The sequence below is a fragment of the Rutilus rutilus genome (genome assembly GCF_951802725.1).
Source record: "Rutilus rutilus genome assembly, chromosome: 4".
In the NCBI taxonomy this organism is placed as follows: domain Eukaryota; kingdom Metazoa; phylum Chordata; class Actinopteri; order Cypriniformes; family Leuciscidae; genus Rutilus; species Rutilus rutilus.
The window spans coordinates 36,100,705-36,124,975 of NC_140212.1; the positions used below are offsets into that span (position 1 = coordinate 36,100,705).

General features: G+C 38.5%; 2 protein-coding genes across 2 annotated transcripts in view; both read right to left on the minus strand.

Moving 5' to 3' along the window:
* Nucleotides 1-24,271, minus strand: part of LOC311289760 (uncharacterized protein) — a 208,198-nt gene that overhangs the window by 155,720 nt on the left and 28,207 nt on the right. The gene's annotated exons all lie outside the window — the stretch shown is intronic.
* Nucleotides 619-8,014, minus strand: LOC311289067 (uncharacterized protein; the record flags this gene model as incomplete). The annotated part of the gene is made up of 9 exons (XM_084406826.1): nucleotides 619-627; nucleotides 674-963; nucleotides 1,070-1,279; nucleotides 1,388-2,192; nucleotides 2,321-2,648; nucleotides 2,768-3,345; nucleotides 3,487-3,648; nucleotides 4,006-4,067; nucleotides 7,867-8,014. The coding sequence occupies 9 exons, from the start codon at nucleotides 8,012-8,014 to the stop codon at nucleotides 619-621; spliced, it is 2,592 nt and encodes an 863-aa protein (XP_084262952.1).

Below are 24,271 nucleotides of genomic sequence, written 5' to 3' on the forward strand. Positions count from 1 at the left end.
TCCACCCTAAGCCCCACCAAGTAGCCTGCCAGGTTGTCCACTTTCTCTATCCCTGGTACACTGCGCTCATCCACAGCCTGGTAAAATATAAGAGTAAATCAATGTTAAAAAGATACAATATTACAGGCAGAAGAACAACACAACCATCACAATGTACTTACACAATGTACTCATCAAAAAGTCTTACCAGCGGTTGCTCAGGCACTGGTTGCACTGCTGGAGGAGCAGTGGCTGCAGCGACAGCGACAGTGAGAGTGGTCGGGAGAGGAAGGATGGAGGCGTGGGTGGTCGTGGCAGAGGATGGACCAGAGGCGGCATAGGTGGTTGTGGCGGATGGACCAGAGGCGGCGTAGGTGGTCGTGGCGGATGGACCAGAGGCGGTGTGGGTGGTTGTGGCAGAGGATGGACCAGAGGCGGCGTAGGTGGTCGTGGCAGATGGACCAGAGGGCACCCTGGTCATCCAGTTGAAAGACTGAAAAAAAGGGGGGAAAAAACATGTTTATGGAATTTAATCTATCTTTTTTACTTTGCTTTTTTATTAATCTATTTACTCTTTAGATTGTATTAATGTATTTAGTTTGTTTCTATTTCTCTTTTCAGTGCGCTATACAAATAAAGTTAATAGTGCTATACAAATAATACAACTTGTACTGTTATTATTAAGAATAGTTACCAGTTGTTGATTAGGTGCTGCTGTGATGGTGTTAGCAGACCCAGTCTGGACAGAGGCAGGAGTCCTGGCTATGCTGGTCGTGGTGGGTGATGAGCCAGGGGACAGGTCCAGCACCTCAATAGTGGGATCCAGGTTAAGGTCCAAACTGACATCTCCGAATCCCTCATCCTCCAACTCCTCCTCCATGCCCACATCCTCCAACATCTGTTCTGTCGCCTCAGAGTCAGGATCCACGTCCTGCATGGCCTGCCCTGTTTGACGGTACAGGTAATCTATACCTATGAGTTCACCTGGGACAGACAGGAGAACACAGTAGAGGGAAATCAGTTTTCAGAAAATTAATATAAATATTCTATTTTTATGCAATATAAAAAGCAATTTAAAGCTAAAACTCACCAGTATAGACAGATGGTGGCTGAAAAGATGGTACAAGCTGTCTTCCAAGTACCTTAACACTGTGGGTGTTGACACAGTGCACCAGGTCCCCGGAGTAGCTTAACAGGGACGGAGGTGTGCCTGCCAGAGATGCCATTTTACGGTCCTGATTCCACCTGTTCAGGCCTTCCAGGAGGTACAGCTGGAAATTTAAACCGTTGGCGCTTGTTCCTTTAGATAAGATCAATAACGTTACATTACTTTTTTTGTGCTATGCTATTTGAAAGACATTCATTGTGTCACCCTTAATATTTTTGATGAATAATGATTTATACTGACCTGGAATGAACCTGTTCAGGTGGAGATGAAAGGACTCCAGTGATGTGGAGCCCCTTGCACATCTGTATTTTGGCAGCACAATACCATCTTTGGTGGTGGTGCCAGTCTGTGTGTAGAGCAGCACACCTGGTTCATCCTGAATGCACTTTACGTGCCTCTTCTGGACTTGCCAGATGTGCTGCATCCTCTCCTGGTCCAAGAGAGGGACACCAAGAAGGTCTCGACCCTTTACCCCCATCAGCTCGCTGAGGAGGTGCTCGATCATCAGAATGGTCTGCTGCTCCCCTCTTGTCCGCCTTCGGCAGTGCAGGGCCAATTCCTCCTTGGTGATCCGTTGGTCCACCATAGTGTTGGTGATACCAGGGACACCTTCATGTTTCAGCTGCTCCCTCTTGGCCTGCCTCAGCAGAGACACATCCCCACCGTCCCATTCAAAAATGGAGCAAGACATGCGTGCCATGAAAATGGGGTAAAGAGGATGTGCATCTTTAGTGCACCCAGCTGCCAGTCGCCGCATAAAGTGGTAGATGTCCAGCTTCACCACCAATTCTGGCCACCCACCAAATCGCTGCTTGAGCTTGGTCTGCCCAGTGCCCTCCCGACAGCAGTCGCAGTCCACATAGAGGAGCTGAGGCGGAGCCACACCCGCATCAGTGTACCTCCGGATGAGGTCAGCTGCCATTTGGTCCAGGGCTGGACCCTCCTGAGCTGTCAGAACACTAGTGAGGATCTGGCCCACCTCATTACTGACAGATGTTAGCCACAAAGCTGTCCCCTTTGCAAACCCCGACAGCTTCTTTGTGATCTGCAATCACACAGAAAAGACAGTGAGTGATGCTAAATTATTTATATATGGAACATTACTTACATACTACTGTACTACTACTAATGGTGTATTTTCAATTATTTTGATTGAAATGTAAAAATAGTTACCTTTTTGGTGGAGTCCATCTTCAGGATGCAGCCATATGTGGACGTTATGCTGGCTTTAATGTGGTCAATCCTGCACAAGATATCTCGCCCATAAACAGCCAGCATCCACCTGTGGGAGGGGATAGTTTCGGGCTCAGGTGGCTCCTGAAACCTCACAGGGAGCAGGCTTGGCTGGGAGATGAAGTCTGAGCAGGCACCAAGGTATCTGCAAAGACGCTTCAGCCACTCCTCGCTGTGGTTCTCCCGCAGCTGCCTCACTAAGCGAGAGGGGCTGTTGCCCAGGGCCCTCTCCCTCAGGAACCTTATGACTCGCATGTCACAGGCATGCCTAAATAAAACAAAGGGAAAGAGAGACAGAAAGACACAAACATTAAAACCAGCTCATCTCAAGTGTGTTTTAAATGACAAACATTTGTTACACAAGCTAAATAATCTCAGTATACTCACTTTCGAGTTAGGATCAGCCTAAATTCCAGTCTGTGGGCTAAGTCCAGCTGGTCCAAGATGGCCTTGCTGGTGGAAATTAAGGCCGTTTTGCACCCACTGCACCAGAGAGTCTCTGTGATCATCAGGTAGTACTGGTCCACATCCAGAACCTGACGGGCTCTCTTGTGTGCCCCATAGCCTGTGAGCTGTCTCCCACACACAGTACAGGACAGCCTGACCTTCCAGAGGTGGTATGGCATCCACAGTAGAAGCCTGTGTGTAAAAAAGCGCTCTGGAGCGGGGCCTTGGTGATAGATCAGAGCTGGTTCTGGTGGATCATACCACAGCTTCAGGTCAGTATGAAGCCGATGTTGCTTCCATAAAGCTGCTGAAATCCATTTCTGATCCTGTGGTGGTATGGTTTTCATCAACTTTGCGGGAAGCCATCCAGACTCTGAACCTGGAGCGGTCACCCTATCCTCGGCAGGTTGAACAGAGGATCCAGCCACAGATGGAGCAGCAGAGGGAACACAGGTGGAGCTGATCACAGGGGTGAGAGGAGCAGAGGACGTCCCAGAGGAGGCAGCAGCTGACACTTCCTAATGTATTAAAAAAGGCAAACACATACAGTAGATATGATTACAAGCCACTTATGAGGAATGTTTTTTCAAAATGTAGCATATTTATGTGATCCAACAATATTAGTGTGAAGAAAACGATAAAATTAAAGAGTTTCTCACAACTCTAGAAGCAGCTCCTGGAGCACAGGAAGCAGAGGTGGCTTCAGACACAGAAGAAGGAGGAAGAGACAGGGGGGAGACGGTCTGAATATACAGCCTGGGACTGTGAGCAGGAGATGGTGTCCTAGATGCAGGGCTGGACAATGCAGAAGTGCTAATAGGCTGCAAGATTAAGAGAGCACAGTTTACAATATTGAATGAAATAATCTATCATTATCAGGTATTGCAGTAACAATGATAAGATAAACTTAGCATATCTTTATGGAATGAAATGTCATTTTTTGACTATATACTTTGGTTGCATGCGTCCTTGCCACACCTAGGTTTGGCTTTAAAGCTGCACCATGGGCCCCACCATAACGTGGCTTTGTAAACTGACAAAAAGAAATTAGTAACATTATGTGAAGCATTTTAAAATGCTATAACATATGATAACATAAATATCTGTAAAGACATGCATTTACCGATGCCAAAGTTAAAGTAGGCTTTAAAGGTGCCTTTCCAGATGTTGTTCCTGACTGCCCTGGTGTTACAGGTGGTGACGTGGATGGTGTGGATGACACAGGGGCCAAACTGGAAGGCTACAGTTTCACAGAAAAGGAAATTAAATTCAAAAATACACAATACACCATCAACACATCACAGTTTTATGAAACACTTCTTATACCTTTTTCGTATGGAAACCACAGTCACATGTCTGTGTCCCCCCAAACAGAGACATTTGCCCCCTGTGTTGCAGTAGACACTTCTCAATCTGTAACATATGACAGTGAATCAATTTCATACATTTATTTCACATAGCACATTTTCATCTCAGTGTTTTTGGACAAGGTATAGTTTGATATTTTGGGAGGAATTGTGGTGTGTGGGTATAATAATATGCCATAACTCCATAAAAATCAGATTATTACATACCATTTCGATTACATAGGCTTACAATTAGCCCACATTATGATTATTATCGATTATAGCCCACTTAAACAACACAAGCCCCATATTACGTCATAAAACGTCATGTTAATGTTAATAAAGGCGCAGTTTTATGCCTATGTATTGAATTACAGATGCAATGAACAGACAAAATTATTTTACCTCAGGTAAAAACTGGTGCCCAAAACTATAGGCTAATTAACATTATGCATAATTCAGCCATATCGTGGTACGAGGTATGTATAATCTAACGTTATATGATAGGCTAGCTATTTTTAGCCAGTGTATAATTTATTAATACATAGTACCTCAGTGTATACTATATTAATACATAGTACCTCAGTGTATTATATATTTCTGTAATACATATAATATATGAATACATAGTACCTCAGTGTATACTATATTAATACATAGTACCTCAGTGTATTATATATTAATACATAGTACCTCAGTGTATAATATATTAATACATAGTAGTAGCAGATATAGAAGTAATTTAATACAATCATATTAAGATTATTATCAGTTGGTAAACACAAAGTCTCCTGTTATAACAGGTGCAACACCTGAATACAACACAAAACTCATTCATTCATATTAAATCATTGTCTGTGTTAAAAGTGAACACAATATCAGGTGTTGTACCGAAAATACGTTTCAGCTAACGTTAATGCTAACGTTACTCCATTCATTCATTCATTCATTCATTCTTAGCTAAGTTAGTTAACGTTAGCAGACTAAACAAAGCAACAACGTCGACGTCTTACCTAACACAATGTACAAGTTTATTTAAGAAAAAACTATTAATTAAATATAGTTAATTAAATAGATAAATCTTACTTCGGTGTCAATGTCTTACCTAAAACAATGTAACGTAGTTAAAAGTTTATTTAAAAAAAAATATATATATATATATTTCCAAAAATAACTCTATAAATAAAAATAGTATTTATTGATTCGCTGTGAGCGATAAGAGGTGGACTTATGCGCATGCTCCGGCAATGATGGAAAGGGCCACAGTGATTGGCTGTCTTAAAATGTAAAAGATGGAAATGCTGAGATCTGATGGGCTTTCATAAAATGCAAAAGATGGACATGCAGAGACCTGATTGGCTGTCGTAAAATGTAAAAGATGGAAATGCTGAGATCTGATGGGCTGCAAAAGATGGACATGCAGAGACGTGATTTGTCGAAATTAGACAGACGAACTGTCTCCCGGCAGCTACAGGAAAGATAATGTTACACAATAAAATGAAAAATTACATGCATGGTAGGGTATCATGTAAGTCAACATTTTTAAAGTTTAAAATATTGACGATCAATCTTAAGTTCAACTTAACGGGTATAATTTTTTTCTCAAAACTGGCGCCTGTCCATTGAAAATAATCCAGGCGGAAATTCCTTTACACTACTAATCAGAGCCGGATGTGACGACGCGTACTTTGATAAAGGCCTATAGTTTTCTCATTTAAATGTTATTCTTCAGTTAAAATTTTCTGTTCTTTGTTTATGGTTGTTTACTTGCCGTACTTTTTGTTTTCTCATTTACTGGTTTGGTTAATTTTGATAATTTATGTATTTTTCTTAAAGCTGCAATCCATAACTTTTGTCATCTCTGTTTGAAACATAAAATTGCAGGGTACTTGAAGCTATTTTCTTGATGTGGTTTAAATTCTAAATAACTGCTGTAAGAACTAAGCTAAAAATGAAGCACCATCACCAGTACTCTCACTTGCGATATAATAGCTGTATATTCTTAGTATACAGACAGACATTTCCAGTGAAATCGGACCCGACAGCTCAAATTATAAATCATTATTATAAATGTACCGTTGCGAATCTGGGGAAGTTAAGGCGACTGGGACACTGGGAAAGGACACGGTTCTTTCGTGTACTTGCTCAATAACTGATTTTTGTACATTTTTATCCAAAAAAAGTTACGAATTGCAGCTTTCCTTAACTTTTGTTGGGTAAAGCTGCAGTCCATAACTTTTGGTGCTCTAGCGGTTAATAAACAGAACTGCATGCGTCTTGCAGAAGAACATTGTAACCGGAGTTACTTCTCTCTTTTTATGTCTATGACGAGTCACGCAGGTACTGTGCTCCTCCGCCATTCTAAAATAGTCTGAATATAAACACTTATTATATAGGTGTACCGTTAGTGATTCAGGATAAGACAAAAACACGATTTGGAAAATAGATTCATGATGTACTCATTATATACTTTTTGTACATTTTGAACACACAAAAAAAGTTATGGACTGCAGCTTTCAAAATTAGCCAAGTGATGGCTAGACGACTGGGTCAGAGCATCTCCAAAACTGCAGCTCTTGAGGGGTGTTCCCGGTCAGCAGTGGTCAGTATCTATCAAAAGTGGTCTGTATGTGTAACATAATATACAGTATGTGTGTGTGTGTGTGTGTGTGTATATTATGTGTGCTAAATATAATATACACACACATATATTATTTTAACACAGACTTTTATGTTAGATACGATTAATCGATTTTACAGCCCTATAACAAATAGTTTTGATTCGATAGCATTTTATATAAAATAAAAAAAGTCTTATAACTGCTGTTCATTGGTAGCCTGGCTAACGTCAGACCTCTTTTCTCATTGAGACGTGGTCTGGGAACCACATGTTCATTTTCTCGTATTTGAGGCGTGGTTTACGAATGCCCAGAGCTGTTTATTGGGCTCTACAAATGTCTATCAAATGCGCCTGTACGTAGCTCATAGCCAATCGCTTCAATTATACCAGATGACGTATGTAGAGCGACAGAAATCCGACGAGGAAGAAGACGAAATAAACTTGCGTTCTAAACTACTTAGAACACTATCTAAGGCTGCATCGAAAGGTAACTTCGCGTCTGATGCCATGTTGGATCCATAGATATAAACAAACTGCTTCGGTGTGTCGCATGGACGTCGTCATCGTCTTGCTGCTCCCTCCCCGTTCTGTGATTGGTTCCCTTTTTGAGGGTAAAATCTGGTCCATGGTATCCAGGCTGCCTAGCAGCGTGAATAAAATTGCGCTGCACGCAAGGCAGCAGGGGGAAACCCAGGCTAGTTCATTGGAATGCCTGCTTTCAAAAGAATAGGAGACAAGCAAGAGATATTTAAGCTTTTTTAAATTTCATTTTATCATTGTAAAATGACTGACTGACTAAGAATACCCACATCAAGTTTCTAAATGTATGGGGACTATTTAGGATTTTTGTGCTAAATATAGGCTATGAATGATATAAGTTTGAAACTGCAACAGTGGTGGTAGACAGAGGTAGAGGAGACGTACTGTAACAGCAAGGATCCTATTGAAGACTGTACATGGTGAATCAAAAAAATGACATTGTTTTTAGAGCTACTTCATGGAAGGCTCAAATGCTTTAGGTAGGTGAACTACAAAAACAATATTCTGAGATAACATTATAAGAAATAGCTTACCTGGTGTCATGTCACCCAGTACTGAGTGCAGTTTACCCTCTCGCTGGGCATATGGAAGAAATCTTTCACTGACAGTAGTCCAGTTTTCAAACAGTTTTCTCGCTGCATCAGGATACAGCTGCTTGAAATCTTGTGAAATCTGATCCATTTTGAAAACATAGAAAACACATGTAACTAGAACAATACGGATAAAAAAAAATGTATTGCAGAAAGCACCTGTTAGGAAAGAACAAAGTACTAAAAGATGTTCATTTGACAGATGATCAGTTATAAATAAAAGGAAAAACCAACATAAAATGTCTTAGTAAAGTTTTGGTACTGCAAATGCCACCAGAACAGCTTGAGTACATGGTACTTTCTTTTACAGAGATGAAACATCCTTCTTCTAAAATATATTCAATCTTTTGGTGATTTGATGATGGTGAAGAATAACTTGTTAGACAGTGCTGGTCTAAAATCTCCCACAGGTGTTCAGTTGGATATAGATTAAACCATTCAGCATTTAATTTAAACCATTCAGATGGCATTGTCCTCGTGGAAGAGACCACTTCCAGGAGGATAAAGATGTTTTATGATAAAGGTGATCACTCAAAACAACTTTGACCCACTGAATGCGTTTTGGCACTGCTAGAAACATACAGGCATTAATGTTGGAGTAGGTTGTAGCTAAACTCTGTGGACCTCCAGGAACATGGATTGGAGACCCCTGCTCTAAGAAGACAAGTGGACCAAAACCATGCCAGCAAAAATGCCCCCAGATTCTCTCACTTGTAGGAGTCATGGGTTCAGGTTTTTCCTTTAATAAAGGTTGTAACTTAGGTCTTAATAGTCAAGTATGTTAGTTAGATCAGTGAAGCAGACAGTCCAGAGTAACAGTACAGTTAGTAAGTCGCCTTTAATCAATGCACTGGATATGAATTTACCCTTCTTCTCCTTTTGTATAGTCCAAATTCAAATTTGCCAAATGTTAAATGAGTACCTACAACACATCAGCCTATAATCATAAAGGTCAATTTATAATCTGGCTATTTGTGCCATGACAACAAATCAGCAATCAAAGTTCAAAAAGATGTTCAAAATTCAATGACCAGGATAAAAATCACATGAATACCCACTTCTCATCCCATTAGCAGCTTAACCATTTCAAATTTCTTCAACAAAACCAAAATAATTAATAAAATAATAATAAAAACCAACAAAAATAATTCTTACCATGCCAGGATTGTCTACAAGCCTGGGGAACTCCTTCAAAACTTCAGGAATGCTTTTAGACCCATTGTTGCGGATCCACTTGCCTCTGTAAATAGTCGTTTCCTTCATATAATTTTCGACTTCAGAGATGGGATATTTGTGGACCTTCAACCACTCAACCATCTCCTGAACTTTTTCGAGAGGCACTCCATATTCCAACCCAGGCTCATTGGAAATACGTTACTCTGGGTACTTTTTTGCAAACCCTGAAATACGTACCTGAAAGTACATTTCCCTGCACTTTCCGGGTGAAACGTCCACTAGAGGCACTATACATACATTTAAGCTTGGCATACATTTCCCCCGTTCCAGATGCTTGTTTATAAGCTTATAAAGGCGACAATATTAATAAATGATGTTCAGCATACACTTATTTTAATATAAATTAGGAATTATTTCCACGCCTTTGAGGTGCCAAGCATGCCAGACTGAGGATAGACGTCCGACGAGCACCTTGGATCGCACTTCCCCGAGGTAACTTACCGAAATAGTATGGTATTGCCTCGCAAAAGGAACAATTCATAATTAAAATGCTTTTGCATGTTTTAGTTTTCATGTGTTTTGTGTAAATTAAACGGCAGGGAATCGCGCAATCATGACCGTGTTGATTACGTACCAAACCGCACAAAACTTGTTGGCAAACTATTCGCGAACAGCCAGCCAAAAAATATTATACCTTTGCTATGTGTCTCACTATGTCTCACACAAGTATGATTTAATAAGATATCAAACGCATTAACAAGTTTAGCCAGAACGATACGTTTCAGTCAGGTGATTTGTTTTATTAACACTTTATTGCAGCGCCACAAATATGTACCACTCGGTACGTAAAGTTAATGCTCAATGCTCAAACATCCATTGGAGTCGCTAAAGAGAAGGACTGTCACTGTATGTGGCATTGCGATCGACAGTCGGAGAGGTATGTACTGTAGTATATCCAATTTCCTAAAACTGTGTTATTTAATGATAAATGTTAAGTGGTACGTGTTGTTTTACTTGATCATGTTTTCTGTAATGAAAAATCTAACTTTAGAACCATGTGAGTGATCATGACGTCAGTAGGACAAATGAATGCCTCGTGATTTAGCTGAAGTTCGTAAAGTTACATCGGCAAAGTACGCATGTAGCCAGCTGGCCAGCTAGCTGCTAGCTAGCGCTTGTTAAGTTATTTTTTAGTGATATGTTTGCTGTAATGGTAAATATGACGTTAGAATCGTATGTGAGCACTCTCGATGAAACCAATGGCCTTCAGTTACGTATCCTGTAATGTTTTGTAAAGTTAGTTAACGTTACGTATTTAGTGAGCTAACCCTGTACTGACTGAACGATATATATTTGCACATACACACATTCTTCAACAAATATGTGCAAACAAATGCGAGATATATTGCATTACTTTCATGTAGATAAGCTGCGTGTAGGCCTATGCCTTAAGAACTACAGATCCCATGAAACTTTCGACCAATTAAGTCACGTGTTCCTGCCATAATACAGCGTGTACTATGGTACAAACCTTACAGTCTTAGGTACAAATTAAAAACGTGTATTTTTTATGCACAACATGATGTTCATTTTTTATATAGTATAACGTACACAGACAGGTGAGTTGATTAATGCTAGTTGGTTGCTTTTTTTATATATAAAATTTAATGTTTGCCTATCCAAAATTTTAATTTATTTATTTTATAATTTAACAGCAACATTACACTAACTAAAGTTAGAAAAGTGAAATCATATTCAACCACCCCTTTACTTTTTAAATGCTTTTTAAATGTGATTTTTGGTTTAACCCAACATTATAATTGTGCCTCTTGTTACTGGATCTCATGTTACAAAAACAAGTTGTATATAGGTTTTAATATAATTTTTTCTTCATTTTAGAGATGCCAGGAAGTTCTCAGAAAATGTGCACAGGGTGCAACACCCTAATAAGTGTTGCATACAAGACCTGTCCAGCTTGCAAACAACTGCAGCCGTACAAAGCCAAAGTTGCAGCCAAGAGACGCAACTTTGAAAATCAAAAAATCAAGTGGAAGGATTCAATAAATAAAAACAACAACAGGACAGTTGTTCTTAATAGCAGTCATCTGTTGGTAAGATTAGTTCAGAGTTAAGGATGCTAATATGGATTTATGAAATTAAGTCAATTGACCCTTTGCAGGGAGCTCGATTGACAGGACGATTGACACCCCCTGACGAATCATACTTCGCCATCTGCCATTTTGCCCGACAACTTTTCGGTTACTTTTGATATTAAACATATTAAAGGCACAATATGTAGTTTTTTTGCTTTAAAAATAGCAAAAATCAATATATCTATGTTATGTATCTTTTTAGTTGTGTACTTACATTATCCCGACTCTTTTCAACAACTTTCAAATAAGGATAAATTTGTAATTTAATTCTAAGACATGGGACGTGTCTTTATTTTCGTTTTGTCTCCCGTCAATGGCGTCATATCCGCTTCTCTCTGGTTTCCGCTCGTACTGACATACACCCATATACAGTCTATGCATACACCAGAGCACCTTAACCAAGGCGACAGACATGGACAACTGTGTAGCTTGTAATGTCTATCTGCATGCTGTTGTTGTTTCGTTCAAACATTATGCATCATGGCAAGCAGACTTTGGATAAAAAAGGAGAACTAAAACGAGGATTAAGATCAGCGCTGTGTTTTTGAGATGTTGAGATCGAGTTCCACGTCTATGACTAACTTCGACCGCTCGTACATGTACTTTATTAAACAGGTGAGCACATTTACATAAACTAATCAATGTTATATAGTTCAGCAATGATAAAATGTTAGAATATGATCTGTAGGGCCTACGTTATTCTAATATTAATTGAGCTTACTGCTACAGCTTACTGTTCGTTTGTCATACAGACAAACGAACACATAGAATAACATAAATGTTTATTGTGTTTATGTGCAGTTTTGTTTGATAGTGTAACGTTAGACCAAGTGAAACAGTGCTGCATTACCTCACACGTTTAATTTGTTTAATAAACTGACCTGTGAGTAGTAATTCTGCACTTTGGTAGAATGAAATGTCCATTTTCCTTTTGACGTTACATTTGCGTGGGACTCGATTCGCGTGTGATTCTGCTGATAGCTGAAATGTCCATAGCATATTCCTTTTAACGTTAGCTGTTATATCTGCTGGACTCACGTCGCGTTTGGAACTGATAGCTGTCTCTTAGCAAACGCGCCCTGCTTAATATCACATTGATGTATTTACTCATCCATAAACAATATTAGATTGGTGGACTTGAAGTTGACCACAAGATCCATAATTCTTCTTAGCAAGTGTTGCGTCATCAAAATACGCCTTTGTTATTGTAAGAGGTTAGCGACCCCTAGCGGCGAAAAAATTACATATTGTACGTTTAAACAAAGGCTCACCTTTCAAATTTTTTAAAAAGAAATATAAACAATAAATATCGTAATAATGTGTTGTGAGACTCTTGACAGATCATTGTAGAGCATCAGTTACAGCTTCTCGTGACCCGATCATCTCTTCCTTCCAGTTCAGTTATATCATCAAATAAACATGAATGAACATAAGAAGAAATGTTGTTTTAACCGCGGAAAGACATTAGTACACTCCGTTTCTCAAGTTCAAATCCTCACGTTAATCTGCTATCTCTTCTGACTGCATTGTCGGGCAAAATGGCAAAGTATGATTTGTCAGATCACCTGTCACTTAAGCTCCCTGTGAAGGGTCAATTGACACAGTAAAGGTCAACAGTCAATAGCCATGTTTCCATTTATTTGTCAAGTGAAATTTTTAAATGTTTCGAAAAAGAGAATTTTTTTGTAAAATATGAATCAGGTGTTTCTATCAACTGGTTTGGAGGGAATTAATTAAGATCCAGCTAGGGAAATTACAGGTTTGCCTTACACCACATTTCCCATTCCGCCTGTCAGATAAGTATTAAGTGCTGGGATCTTTGCTCACTGCTACTGAGAGTTTCCTGGTTAGTTTATTTTCTTCCACTTAGTAATGTGCCTGACTGCATATACAGCTTGGAACTTTGTCAAAGCTTTTTCCATATCCCGTTCAGCACATTAACTCTTTTTCGAAAAAGGCAAATACCACCTCAAACAACAGTTAAAATAAAGTTTTTTGCTAAATTGAGGATATTTTTTTCTCTAATGTTGATGAAAACATGGTTAGTGAAACATATAGTATAGTAATGAATTCCTTGATATGAGCTGTACATTAAATATTACCATTAAACAGCTGTCATGAAATTCATATTTAAATATTTTTTAAAAATATGTGCATGTTTTTTATTTAATGTTTTTATATTTCAGCTTGACAAACTTGCTGCCCTTGATTTCTACCCTGTACTACTTTTGGGGAAGAAATGCAAAGGAAGCTTAGTGGCCGATGTCATCCTAGGAGGGGATTATGTTTTGGATCCTGATTTGCTTCAGAGGGTTAAACTTATGTATGAAGCTGTGCTAAAGAGTAAGTATTTTTGTACAAACACGGAGCTCTGTAATGTGGAAACACTGGTAACCCAAAGGAATGTGAACCCACAAGTATCTTTCTCTTTATTTTTCATATTGACGCAAAGGATGAGCATTACTTTCAGCCATAATAGGATAAAGTAGCATGTGATCACCCAATAGTTTTTTTTAGCAGTTGAGCCAAGTCAACAAGCTAGATAAAAAGTAAGCAGAAAATCAAGAATGCTCTGATCAGCACAGCATTACCTTGACTGAGAACTAGATGACTAGATTTGTTGACATAGACTGTAGATAATTAATGGCACTTTTCAGTCATAACATAAAACACCTGTAATGTAGAAATCAATCTTATTATAAATACTATTCTGTTATCATCACCCGCTGCAGGTCCTATTAATTATAATTAGTCATATTCTATATAGAATAAAGTGGCACTAACAAAAATGTAGGCAAACTGTTTAATTTTTCTTGTGTTTGATGTTTGTCTTTTCTGCAAGTTCATTTTCAAAGACAGAAGGCAACAAGTAGCACAGAAACCCCTGACCCTCCAGAAGCTACTGTCAGCGAGACCAAGAACCCTCCAGAAGCTACTGTCAGCGAGACCGAGAACCCTCCAGTAGCTACTGTCAGCGAGACCGAGAACCCTCCAGTAGCTACTGTCAGCGAGACCGAGAACCCTCCAGTAGCTACTGTCAGCGAGACCGAGAACCCTCCAGTAGCTACTGTCAGCGAGACCGAGAACCCTCCAGTAGCTACTGTCAGCGAGACCGAGAACCCTCCAGAAGCTACTGTCAGCGAGACCGAGAACCCTCCAGTAGCTACTGTCAGCGAGACAGAGAACCCTCCAGTAGCTACTGTCAGCGAGACCGAGAACCCTCCAGTAGCTACTGTCAGCGAGACCACAGGCTCATCAGAAGCTACAAGACCCCGGGGCCCTAAGGCAAAAAAAAGACAAAGAAGTGAAGTATATTTCCTTAATTGTCAGTAATGTCTTATTAGTGAATAATATGTGGGGCATCTCAGAACTATGTCTTTTAATACAGTACCAGTCAAAAGTTGGAACCCACATACCCATTTGAGAGAATGGGAAAGCGTGCCCAATCTTTTGACTGATACTGTACATTCTAAATGAGTCTGTAGAACCCAGTTCTGGCAGGTCACGTTAGACAAGCTCGCATCAGCTGATCCACGTCTACCTATAGGAATACAACGCCTATCACTGAATACATATATACGCTCCTCCAGTATTATTAACAGCTATTGCGTTTCCCAGGAGTTATTTACTCTCCTCCATCCCCAGCTCCTCCTCTCATCAATCAGTATGTGGCATTCTGATTCCCTCTGAATGAGACTTAAATTCTCTAATAATGTTGTACATTACAAATAATTAATGATATCTGCAATACATTAATGTTGGTTCTGTTCTGTTATTGCTGCTCTCCCTGCTCTTATTCATGCTAGGCTGCATGGATGCGCATGGAGTTCTTGTCCAGAGCAAAACTAGATCGCCAATCAAAACTGTATGCTAACTGTCAATCATGTTTGATGATTGTGGTCCTGACTGAAATAATGTTTAATAAAATGTGGTATGTTGTATATTCTTTATACAGATTCAGTCCAACAGAGGGTAGCCAGCAAGATGAAGCAAAAAAAAAAAGTGTTAAGTAAATTTTCTCTATTTAAAATGATATGATGTATCAATTACACATTGATTCAGGGTATTTGGTAACAGTTTGCCACAGTTTGGTTTTGTCTATACTGGTATATTGGTATACTTATTTCAATGTTATATTGCCTATCTTTCAGATGAGTGTCCAGAATGCTGTATGAGAGTGAGGCAAAACAACTTTGAGTACTCCAAGGTTTTGAAAAGAAGAGTGAGAGAGGTTTGTCTTTCTAAAGCCATTTCAAATTGTCTTGCTTTATATCAATGTACCCTCATTCACTCATTATTAATATTTTAATCCTTTTTGATTCTACAATGAAAAAAGGCCATGTGTCCACCAAAGCGTTTTTTTCACGCGACTGCCGTATTTTTCCAATTGTTTTTAATGGGAGCGCCGTGGTTTTAAAACATGCATGGGTGTAACAAGGTGCTGAGCGTATTTTACACGCTGATATACCGAGCCTTCTGCGTTTTTTACCAGTCGCCGAGAGTTGACGAATGTTCAACTTTGGGTAAAACGCAGCGCTCATCACTGTCACTTTTTACCCAGCCGTCCAATCACAGTGGAGGAGGGGCTGGACAAATGCCACACAGACCAACTGTCACATTCTGCTTGCTCACATTTAAATTTATTGGAATTTTTAACAACACAGAAATAAAATGATCTGTGAAATGAGATACTAGTACACTTTTGTTGATATTTCATATAATATGTGATTTCAGCAGAGCGCCTAGCGTTTTCAGCTGGCTAAAAACGGCTTGTGGACATGCGGTTTAATACTGCGTTAAAAAAATGTCTTCATTGTTTGAGCACTTGACTCTACAACTGGATGTTTGGAGAACAATAATCTGGATTTAGTGTTCATGCACTGAGCACTAATTTAACCAGAGTTTTACAAACAAGATGCATACATACTTTACAATAACAGAAAATAATTTGGCTGTACGTATTGCTCATATAATGTAGACTGCTGTCCAATCAATACTTCGGTTACCAACCAATATATGTTTAGGTAGGTCTTATGTTGGAATTTATTTAACGTTACTTGTTGTAGTTATTAGTTGTCTGTCTGTCTGACAAATATGAAACCTACAATTGCACATTAATGTAATTTTGCAAGTAATTATTCGTCTTTGATTTTCCTTATAGCCTTCATACTTTTTTGCAAGTATTGACATGAAATAGGTCTTAAATTCTTAAAATCTTAAAAATATTTATTTACTAATTAAATGTAATTTACTTGTTGAAACTTGCAGAAACCTTGAAAACATTAATGTAAAGATAAAATAGTAGAATGAATACGTTGGTAATGTAAAGTTAACATTAATTGAAACTGTCACAATGTTTTCATGTAATTTACTAGACCACTCAGATGTATGATATTGTACTGTACCACTTTGAAACACCACCTTACAGCAATAAATGTTCTTGTTTTAATGTTATTACATGTTAATATTTTCCAACAAAGTATATTTTGAGTACTCCTGACATGACTTACTTGCTACCACCACAATTGCAAGACTTGTGCCAAGACAAACGTTGCTGGATGTTGTGTTGTGATAGTTTTTCTGTGTGTGTTTATTCTATAGGGAACAGAGGAGGTCCTTATTCGTTGGGTTCCATGCAAGACCTGGTAGGTGTACTAATGTACAGTTTATTACACACTGACACCATACACAACAGTTTAAACATTAACAATGTTAACAGTTTTTTTTAATAGTTATATTTCATAAAATGATATACCATTTTGCTAGCCTGACAGAGTTACTCAGCAAATGTAAATTTTTACTTTAAACGTTGTATCTTTACAGTGGGACCAAATGAAAGGACTCCTGGGAGCCCTCCTCCCTTCTTGAAGAATGAGTTAAGCATTTTGTTTGTTAATTTTAAAATTATAATGAATAAAATAACTTCAAAGTTTTTGGCTTGTTATTCATTGTCTAAAAAACTATGCTATATACAGTTCATACAGATCTTTAGAAATAACTTAATTTAAAATATTGTATTAAATGTCAGTTTTGTATGAATAAATGTTCACTAGTTCACACTTACATATAATTTCAGGTAGCAAGGTTTAATGCCTATTTGGCGTGCTGTCCGGAGGGAGGGCTCCGAGCTCGGATTAGGCCCGAATCCAGAGTACTCCCCCCGTGTAAGTGTTCAGAACTAGAAGTGTGGAGAAGGGGTGGTGGAGGGATGATGCAAACTGTTAATGGATCGAGGTAAAACTGTTGAGTCTATATATACCCTCTTGTTTGCTGAGTGCTATCCACTCGTGTTAATTATCTGAACGTGTTCCTCCCAAACTTAGTTAATAAAACTTCATTTATATTTATGTCTGTGAAAGATGTTATTTTTTTTTCACCTGTGTTTTTCTGTATGTGTCTTGTTTGTAAACAGGATTACTTGTAACTTGATGGATGGGTGGGGCATGGTCCAGGTAGGAAACTATCAAATTTTTTATTAGGGTTTAGATTAATTAAAATGGATGTATTTGGAGACATTTGCTTTACTATATGCCCTTGATGTTCAGGTTTGTGTCCCTTTGTTCAGATGACATTGTGTGGTAAACATCATAATGGTCCTGGTTCCACACTAGGGAAGGAAGTGGAACAGTAGTTGGCATGCCATGTAATGGCAGTTTTCCACTACACAGTACCAGCTTGGCTCGGCTAGCTTTTCACTGTGTTTTCCATTGCAGCTAGTACCTTCACAATAGTACCTGGTTGTCATAGCGACACACTCCCGCTACCCACACACACAGGGCAATGGAGGAAATCGAGTGTATATGCTGTTTTTGATCCTCTGGATGTGGCTGTTTCTCATAGCAAAAAGTAAACTATTTAAAAATGACGGGGTTATTCACTCGTTACTTTGCAGTGATGCAGTGAATAGTGACGATTCTCTCTGACCAATCAGCAGTCTGCCTGGTTTTCACAATGTTTTAGTATCGCCTCAGCTCGCTCAGAACCTGGCCGGAGGTGATACGAAAAAAAGTACCTGGAAGCAGTTACAGGTACAACTTTTATACATGTGGAAAACCAAACAAAGGCGAGTCGGGGCGAGCTGGTACTGTGTAGTGGAAAAGCGCCATAGATGTGCCAAGTGCCATCATTATATTAGTCAGGGGGCCAAAACTGATATTAAAACTTTGTTGGACACTTTTTGGTACAAGTATACAACCTATCCAGTATTAATATTTAACCCCTCAACATGTGTTCTAGCCAGGTTGTCAGCTTAGAAAATGTTTTTTTGTCCATTTTAACACTATATTCTTAAAAGTGGTAAAAGCGGATTTTTTTTCCCAAAGTGCTTCCATTTTCTTCCATGTTACCTATTGTAATTTTGGGCAAATGTGCAATATAATCCAACTTATGTGCAAGCATGATCATTAAAAAATAATAATCAATAAATACCACAAGAGTATCACACCACAAGGGTCACTGTTGTTTCAGCACAGCTGTGATTTGGCAGCAGATTGAGGCAGCAGATCCAGAGAAGATGATCACAGCAGGTGTCAACAGTACAGTGTGAACAAAACTTTATAAAGGAGTGAATCACACAATCACACAACAGATTAACTTGATCTATTTGTCTACACATTCTACCTCAAGATTCTACCATTCTACCATCAAATGTTGCCAGAAACAGGTAAGCTAAACTGTTTTCCAACTAGCTATATACCTCCCAGACATACACTCATCTAAAGGATTATTAGGAACACCATATTAATACTGTGTTTGACCCCCTTTCGCCTTCAGAACTGCCTTAATTCTACGTGGCATTGATTCAACAAGGTGCTGAAAGCATTCTTTAGAAATGTTGGCCCATATTGATAGGATAGCATCTTGCAGTTGATGGAGATTTGTGGGATGCACATCCAGGGCACGAAGCTCCCGTTCCACCACATCCCAAAGATGCTCTATTGGGTTGAGATCTGGTGACTGTGGGGGCCATTTTAGTACAGTGAACTCATTGTCATGTTCAAGAAACCAATTTGAAATGATTCGAGCTTTGTGACATGGTGCATTATCCTGCTGGAAGTAGCCATCAGAGGATGGGTACATGGTGGTCATAAAGGGATGGACATGGTCAGAAACAATGCACAGGTAGGCCGTGGCATTTAAACGATGCCCAATTGGCACTAAGGGGCCTAAAGTGTGCCAAGAAAACATCCCCCACACCATTACACCACCACCACCAGCCTGCACAGTGGTAACAAGGCATGATGGATCCATGTTCTCATTCTGTTTACGCCAAATTCTGACTCTACCATCTGAATGTCTCAACAGAAACTCTGAGACTCATCAGACCAGGCAACATTTTTCCAGTCTTCAACTGTCCAATTTTGGTGAGCTCGTGCAAATTGTAGCCTCTTTTTCCTATTTGTAGTGGAGATGAGTGGTACCCGGTGGGGTCTTCTGCTGTTGTAGCCCATCCGCCTCAAGGTTATGCGTGTTGTGGCTTCACAAATGCTTTGCTGCATACCTCGGTTGTAACGAGTGATTATTTCAGTCAAAGTTGCTCTTCTATCAGCTTGAATCAGTCGGCCCATTCTCCTCTGACCTCTAGCATCAACAAGGCATTTTCGCCCACAGGACTGCCGCATACTGGATGTTTTCCCTTTTCACACCATTCTTTGTAAACCCTAGAAATGGTTGTGCGTGAAAATCCCAGTAACTGAGCAGATTGTGAAATACTCAGACCGGCCCGTCTGGCACCAACAACCATGCCACGCTCAAAATTGCTTAAATCACCTTTCTTTCCCATTCTGACATTCAGTTTGGAGTTCAGGAGATTGTCTTGACCAGGACCACACCCCTAAATGCATTGAAGCAACTGCCATGTGATTGGTTGATTAGATAATTGCATTAATGAGAAATTGAACAGGTGTTCCTGATAATCCTTTAGGTGAGTGTATAGCTAGGCTAATTTACTTTCATAATTACTAGCTTACTTACTAATAGGTAAATTAAGTTTTGTGCAGATGTGTAATGGAAATATTATGTTTTTAATTTATTTGCTGCACAGCAGCCTATTTTACAGTCTTCTATAGCTAAAAGTGTTAATAAGTTTGTTAGATAGCAAAGCCCTCAGCTTATGTCAGAGGACATTGTAGTGATCCACTCAGAAACCAATCAGACTAGTGTAGTGAAAAATTTCTTTGCCTTCAGATGAGATAACATGGATCCAGAGGGAGCTGTAAGCCTAGCGTCCAAAGAAAAAAAAAATAGGAAGAGATATTGATTGGGAAAAATGTTTCATTTGTCAAGATAAAGCCCTTTGATTGAAGTGATTTTTCAGGAAGTGGTGTCTTTGTGCTCTTTCTAGAGATTATTGTAGTATAATATTGTGCAAATTTTTGTAATATAATAGACACACACCATTATTTGCATTGCGCTTAGCTTGACCTTGCTTATTCAATCCATTCAGTCTCAAAGGGATGAGACTGACAACCTGAGAGCCAACCTCTGCCAACCTGAGAGCCACTGCTTTGATGGGGAAAAACATACCTTTGCCATACGCCTATTACATAGTTATTACTACTAACTAGTTATTAACCCCTAACCCTAAAGAAGTGAAAGAGCAGTTTTGTTAGGATGGAATTAATAACTATAGTGATATGTGAATTAAATATAATTTGTGTTACAACCTGGTACACTAAGTCAAATAGCACCATAGACCATCATCTACAGTTCTAAATTTCCGCCTTGACATTAAAGTATTATAACTTGTGCAGCATTGCACTGTCTCTCCCTACAAGCTTTAAACTTGGCTTGACTCATTCCCATAGATATGGGTACTGATTGATAGAGGTTTTGGGATACTAGGTTATGTTTCCAAGCTGATATTCACTTTGAAAACTGGTTCTCTTTAGGCGGAGATTGTTTTTTTCATGTTCTAGTTCTGTTGTCTCTTACACTGTACAATAAATGTTCATTTTCAGAATTGGCCCCCTGACTATATGCCTCTGTATTTGGATAGAAGACCAGTAGCAGTTGTATCTTTTGATCTATTATTCATTGGCAATGCAATAATTATGCCTTCTAAGCATCAAACTGATTTAATATTGGCATAAAATTACATATAAATTTAAATACATAAAAAAGAGACCTGTTTAATATCCAAGAAACAAATGTAACTTGTTTTTAACAATATGAACATGATTAAACAGAATAACCTGAATTATCAAGTAATCAGATAACAAAAATCAAATGGTGGTTCGTACACTAATAATAAGTTTCTTGTAATTTTAGACTTCTAAAGCAGATCCACTTTGGGACCTGGAAACCCTGAAAGCACCAGCTGGAAATGAGAGAGTGGGCAGATGGTAAGAAAATAATGAACATGATCTGACATGAAGAAGTTTTGTGTTTATTACGAAGTTGACCACAATGTTAATCTGCTGTAGTAATCTGTAATTAAATGCTTGTCTGTCACAATTTCACAATATCTCCAGCCAAATATTTATAGCCACTTGTATGATATCTTGGTATCGTTTACATGAAGCTGCATTTTCTTTTGATGAGTAAAGATAATGATTAAAAAGTTATTTTGATGTTGGAAATGCAGCATTGTAGACTATTTGTAGATATTTGGAATTGTCATGTTTTTTTGGGACCTTGACTGCTGTGTGATGTCATCTTTTTCTTTCTGTTTTTCCTTACAATTCCTCTACAGGTTCCTGTGACTTGATAGAGGACGCTAGATGTGGGCACAACAGTTCTATCAATCGTCTGTTTGTCTGTTGGAAAATAGTGCAATTGAATTTTACATTTCAAACCAAAGCTAATAAGTGTCTCTCTTGACTGGCATCACCAGTAGCGAAATAATAATGTTAAAAGTTTGTTAGTGAACTAAAAAGTCCTTAGTAGCCTACTGCTTTAATAAATCACTGTAACTTTTGCATGAAGTACATTGACAGGGTATGTAATATTGCCTCTGATCTTCTTCAATTTCTTCATATTATTCTATATGTGTATGTATGCAATATCTATTCACTGTTTGTTGAACATCATCAAATGGAATTTAAACCATAGATGTTTTTCTGTTATGTTTTCCATATTGTATCATCGATAAAATCCACTTTCACTGACATCCTGTAAATCTGTGGAGAAATTTCTTCCTTTGTCTTGATGCATACATATGTTCACTACTGTAATAAACACAATTGTAATGGCCGGTTGTGTGAACTTAACAGAATACATATTTAAAAAAATAAATTAAAGAAAGTAGACTTATAATTTTATTCAGCAAGGATACATTACATTAATTAAAAGTGACAGTAAAGACATTTACAATGCTACAAAAGCTTTCTGTTAAATAATATAAAATAATTATTTTAAACTTTCCATTCATCAAATAAACAAAAATTAAATGTATCATGCTTACTATAGTTTTTATTTCTCACAAGTTCATGACTCATGCAAAAGCACTTAGGCCTATAGTGTAGCCTATTTTACTGTGGTACAAACGTATGTGCACTAATAAACACCATTGTGATGGCATTGCCTGCTATGAAAGTACCATTTGGACACCTAATTGACTTATTCTCTATAATGCAGATGCTCACAAGTAGGCTACATGAATTGTGCAAAAACACTTAGCAAACACTTCCGTGCAAAAACACTTAAATGGTGCATATTTTACTTGTGTGGTGCATACACTACTGTAAAGACAATTGTTAAGACAATTATAAAGACAATTGTGATGGCATTGCCTGTTGAGTGAACTACACTACAGTTTACCGTAGTAAAAACTAAACAGTAGGCTACACTTTATCAGGGTTCTGTAGTATTCATTAACAAAGTGTTGTAATACAGTTAGGCCTACTACAATTTACTAAAGTAAGTTTCACATCCAAAAGTAAATGCAAACTACAAACAGCGTCATGTTCACCCAAATAGCATTATTCATATCACATTAATCCTACACTGTTAACAACATGCTAACTGCTAATTTCTAAGTAAGGGGGCAGTTTAGTAAAGCCATGGCCAAACAAACGTTTTAAAACTCCGGCTGCAGTAAAACCTTTTTATATTATGTGCATAGATGGTTTTATAACCCTATATTTAACCCCTAATTTGCTAAGACAACGAGAGTGGTGCTGCTGATGTTTTTATAAAGCTGCTCCAAAATATTAACTAACATCTTTACTTTTTCACAACATAGATCTATAAATACAGTGTAAGTATGACTTCGGTTTTAGGCTACTATAGGTTTGATATATTCCGTAGATGTATCTTTTTACAACCCTATTCACAGCAATACTTTGGTAACTGGAAGAACTACAAATATGGCGCTAATTTGTGTCAAGCTGGAAGGTGCTGCTATAGGAAATTGTAGTTTTAAATAAATATAGCTTATTACTTAAAATTGAAAGTAATAAATACTGAATTAAGAGTACAATTAGGCGGGATTTAAGTGGATGTAATCGCATTTGTGTGATAATATTTTATATAACTGCTAAATAGGTGAGAATCAATTTTGACCATAATTGACTGCACCCCATTTTAGTGACTCTATCCTTAAGAGTATAGTCACATAGCTAAAGAGCTCTCTATAACAATTGGTCCGATGTATTTCGCCCCTTCTGTATTTTGAATGACAAGGCTTAACACCCTGCTGAAAAATCCAGCTAAAACCAGCCTAAGACAGTTGGCTGGTCTAAGCTGGTTTAAACTGGAAGTAGCTATAGCAGATTGGTTTTAGAGGGGTTTTGAACATTTTTTAGCTGGTCTTAGCTGGTTTTAGCTGGTCAGGCTAAAACCAGCTAGGCCAGGCTGGAAAAAAGCTAGGCCAGGCTGGGAGACCAGCCATGGCTAGCTGGATTTTTCAGCAGGGCATGCACTGAGGTCAAGGTTCAGAGGTCAATATTCCAAAGCAGGAGCCATTTCCAATCTTCATACTGGCATATATTATTCTCTAATCATACGTCAAGGCTTTAATTTCAACATTTCATGGACACAGCTTTGTCCCAGGGATAGTTTCAGTGAAACCTTTGGAA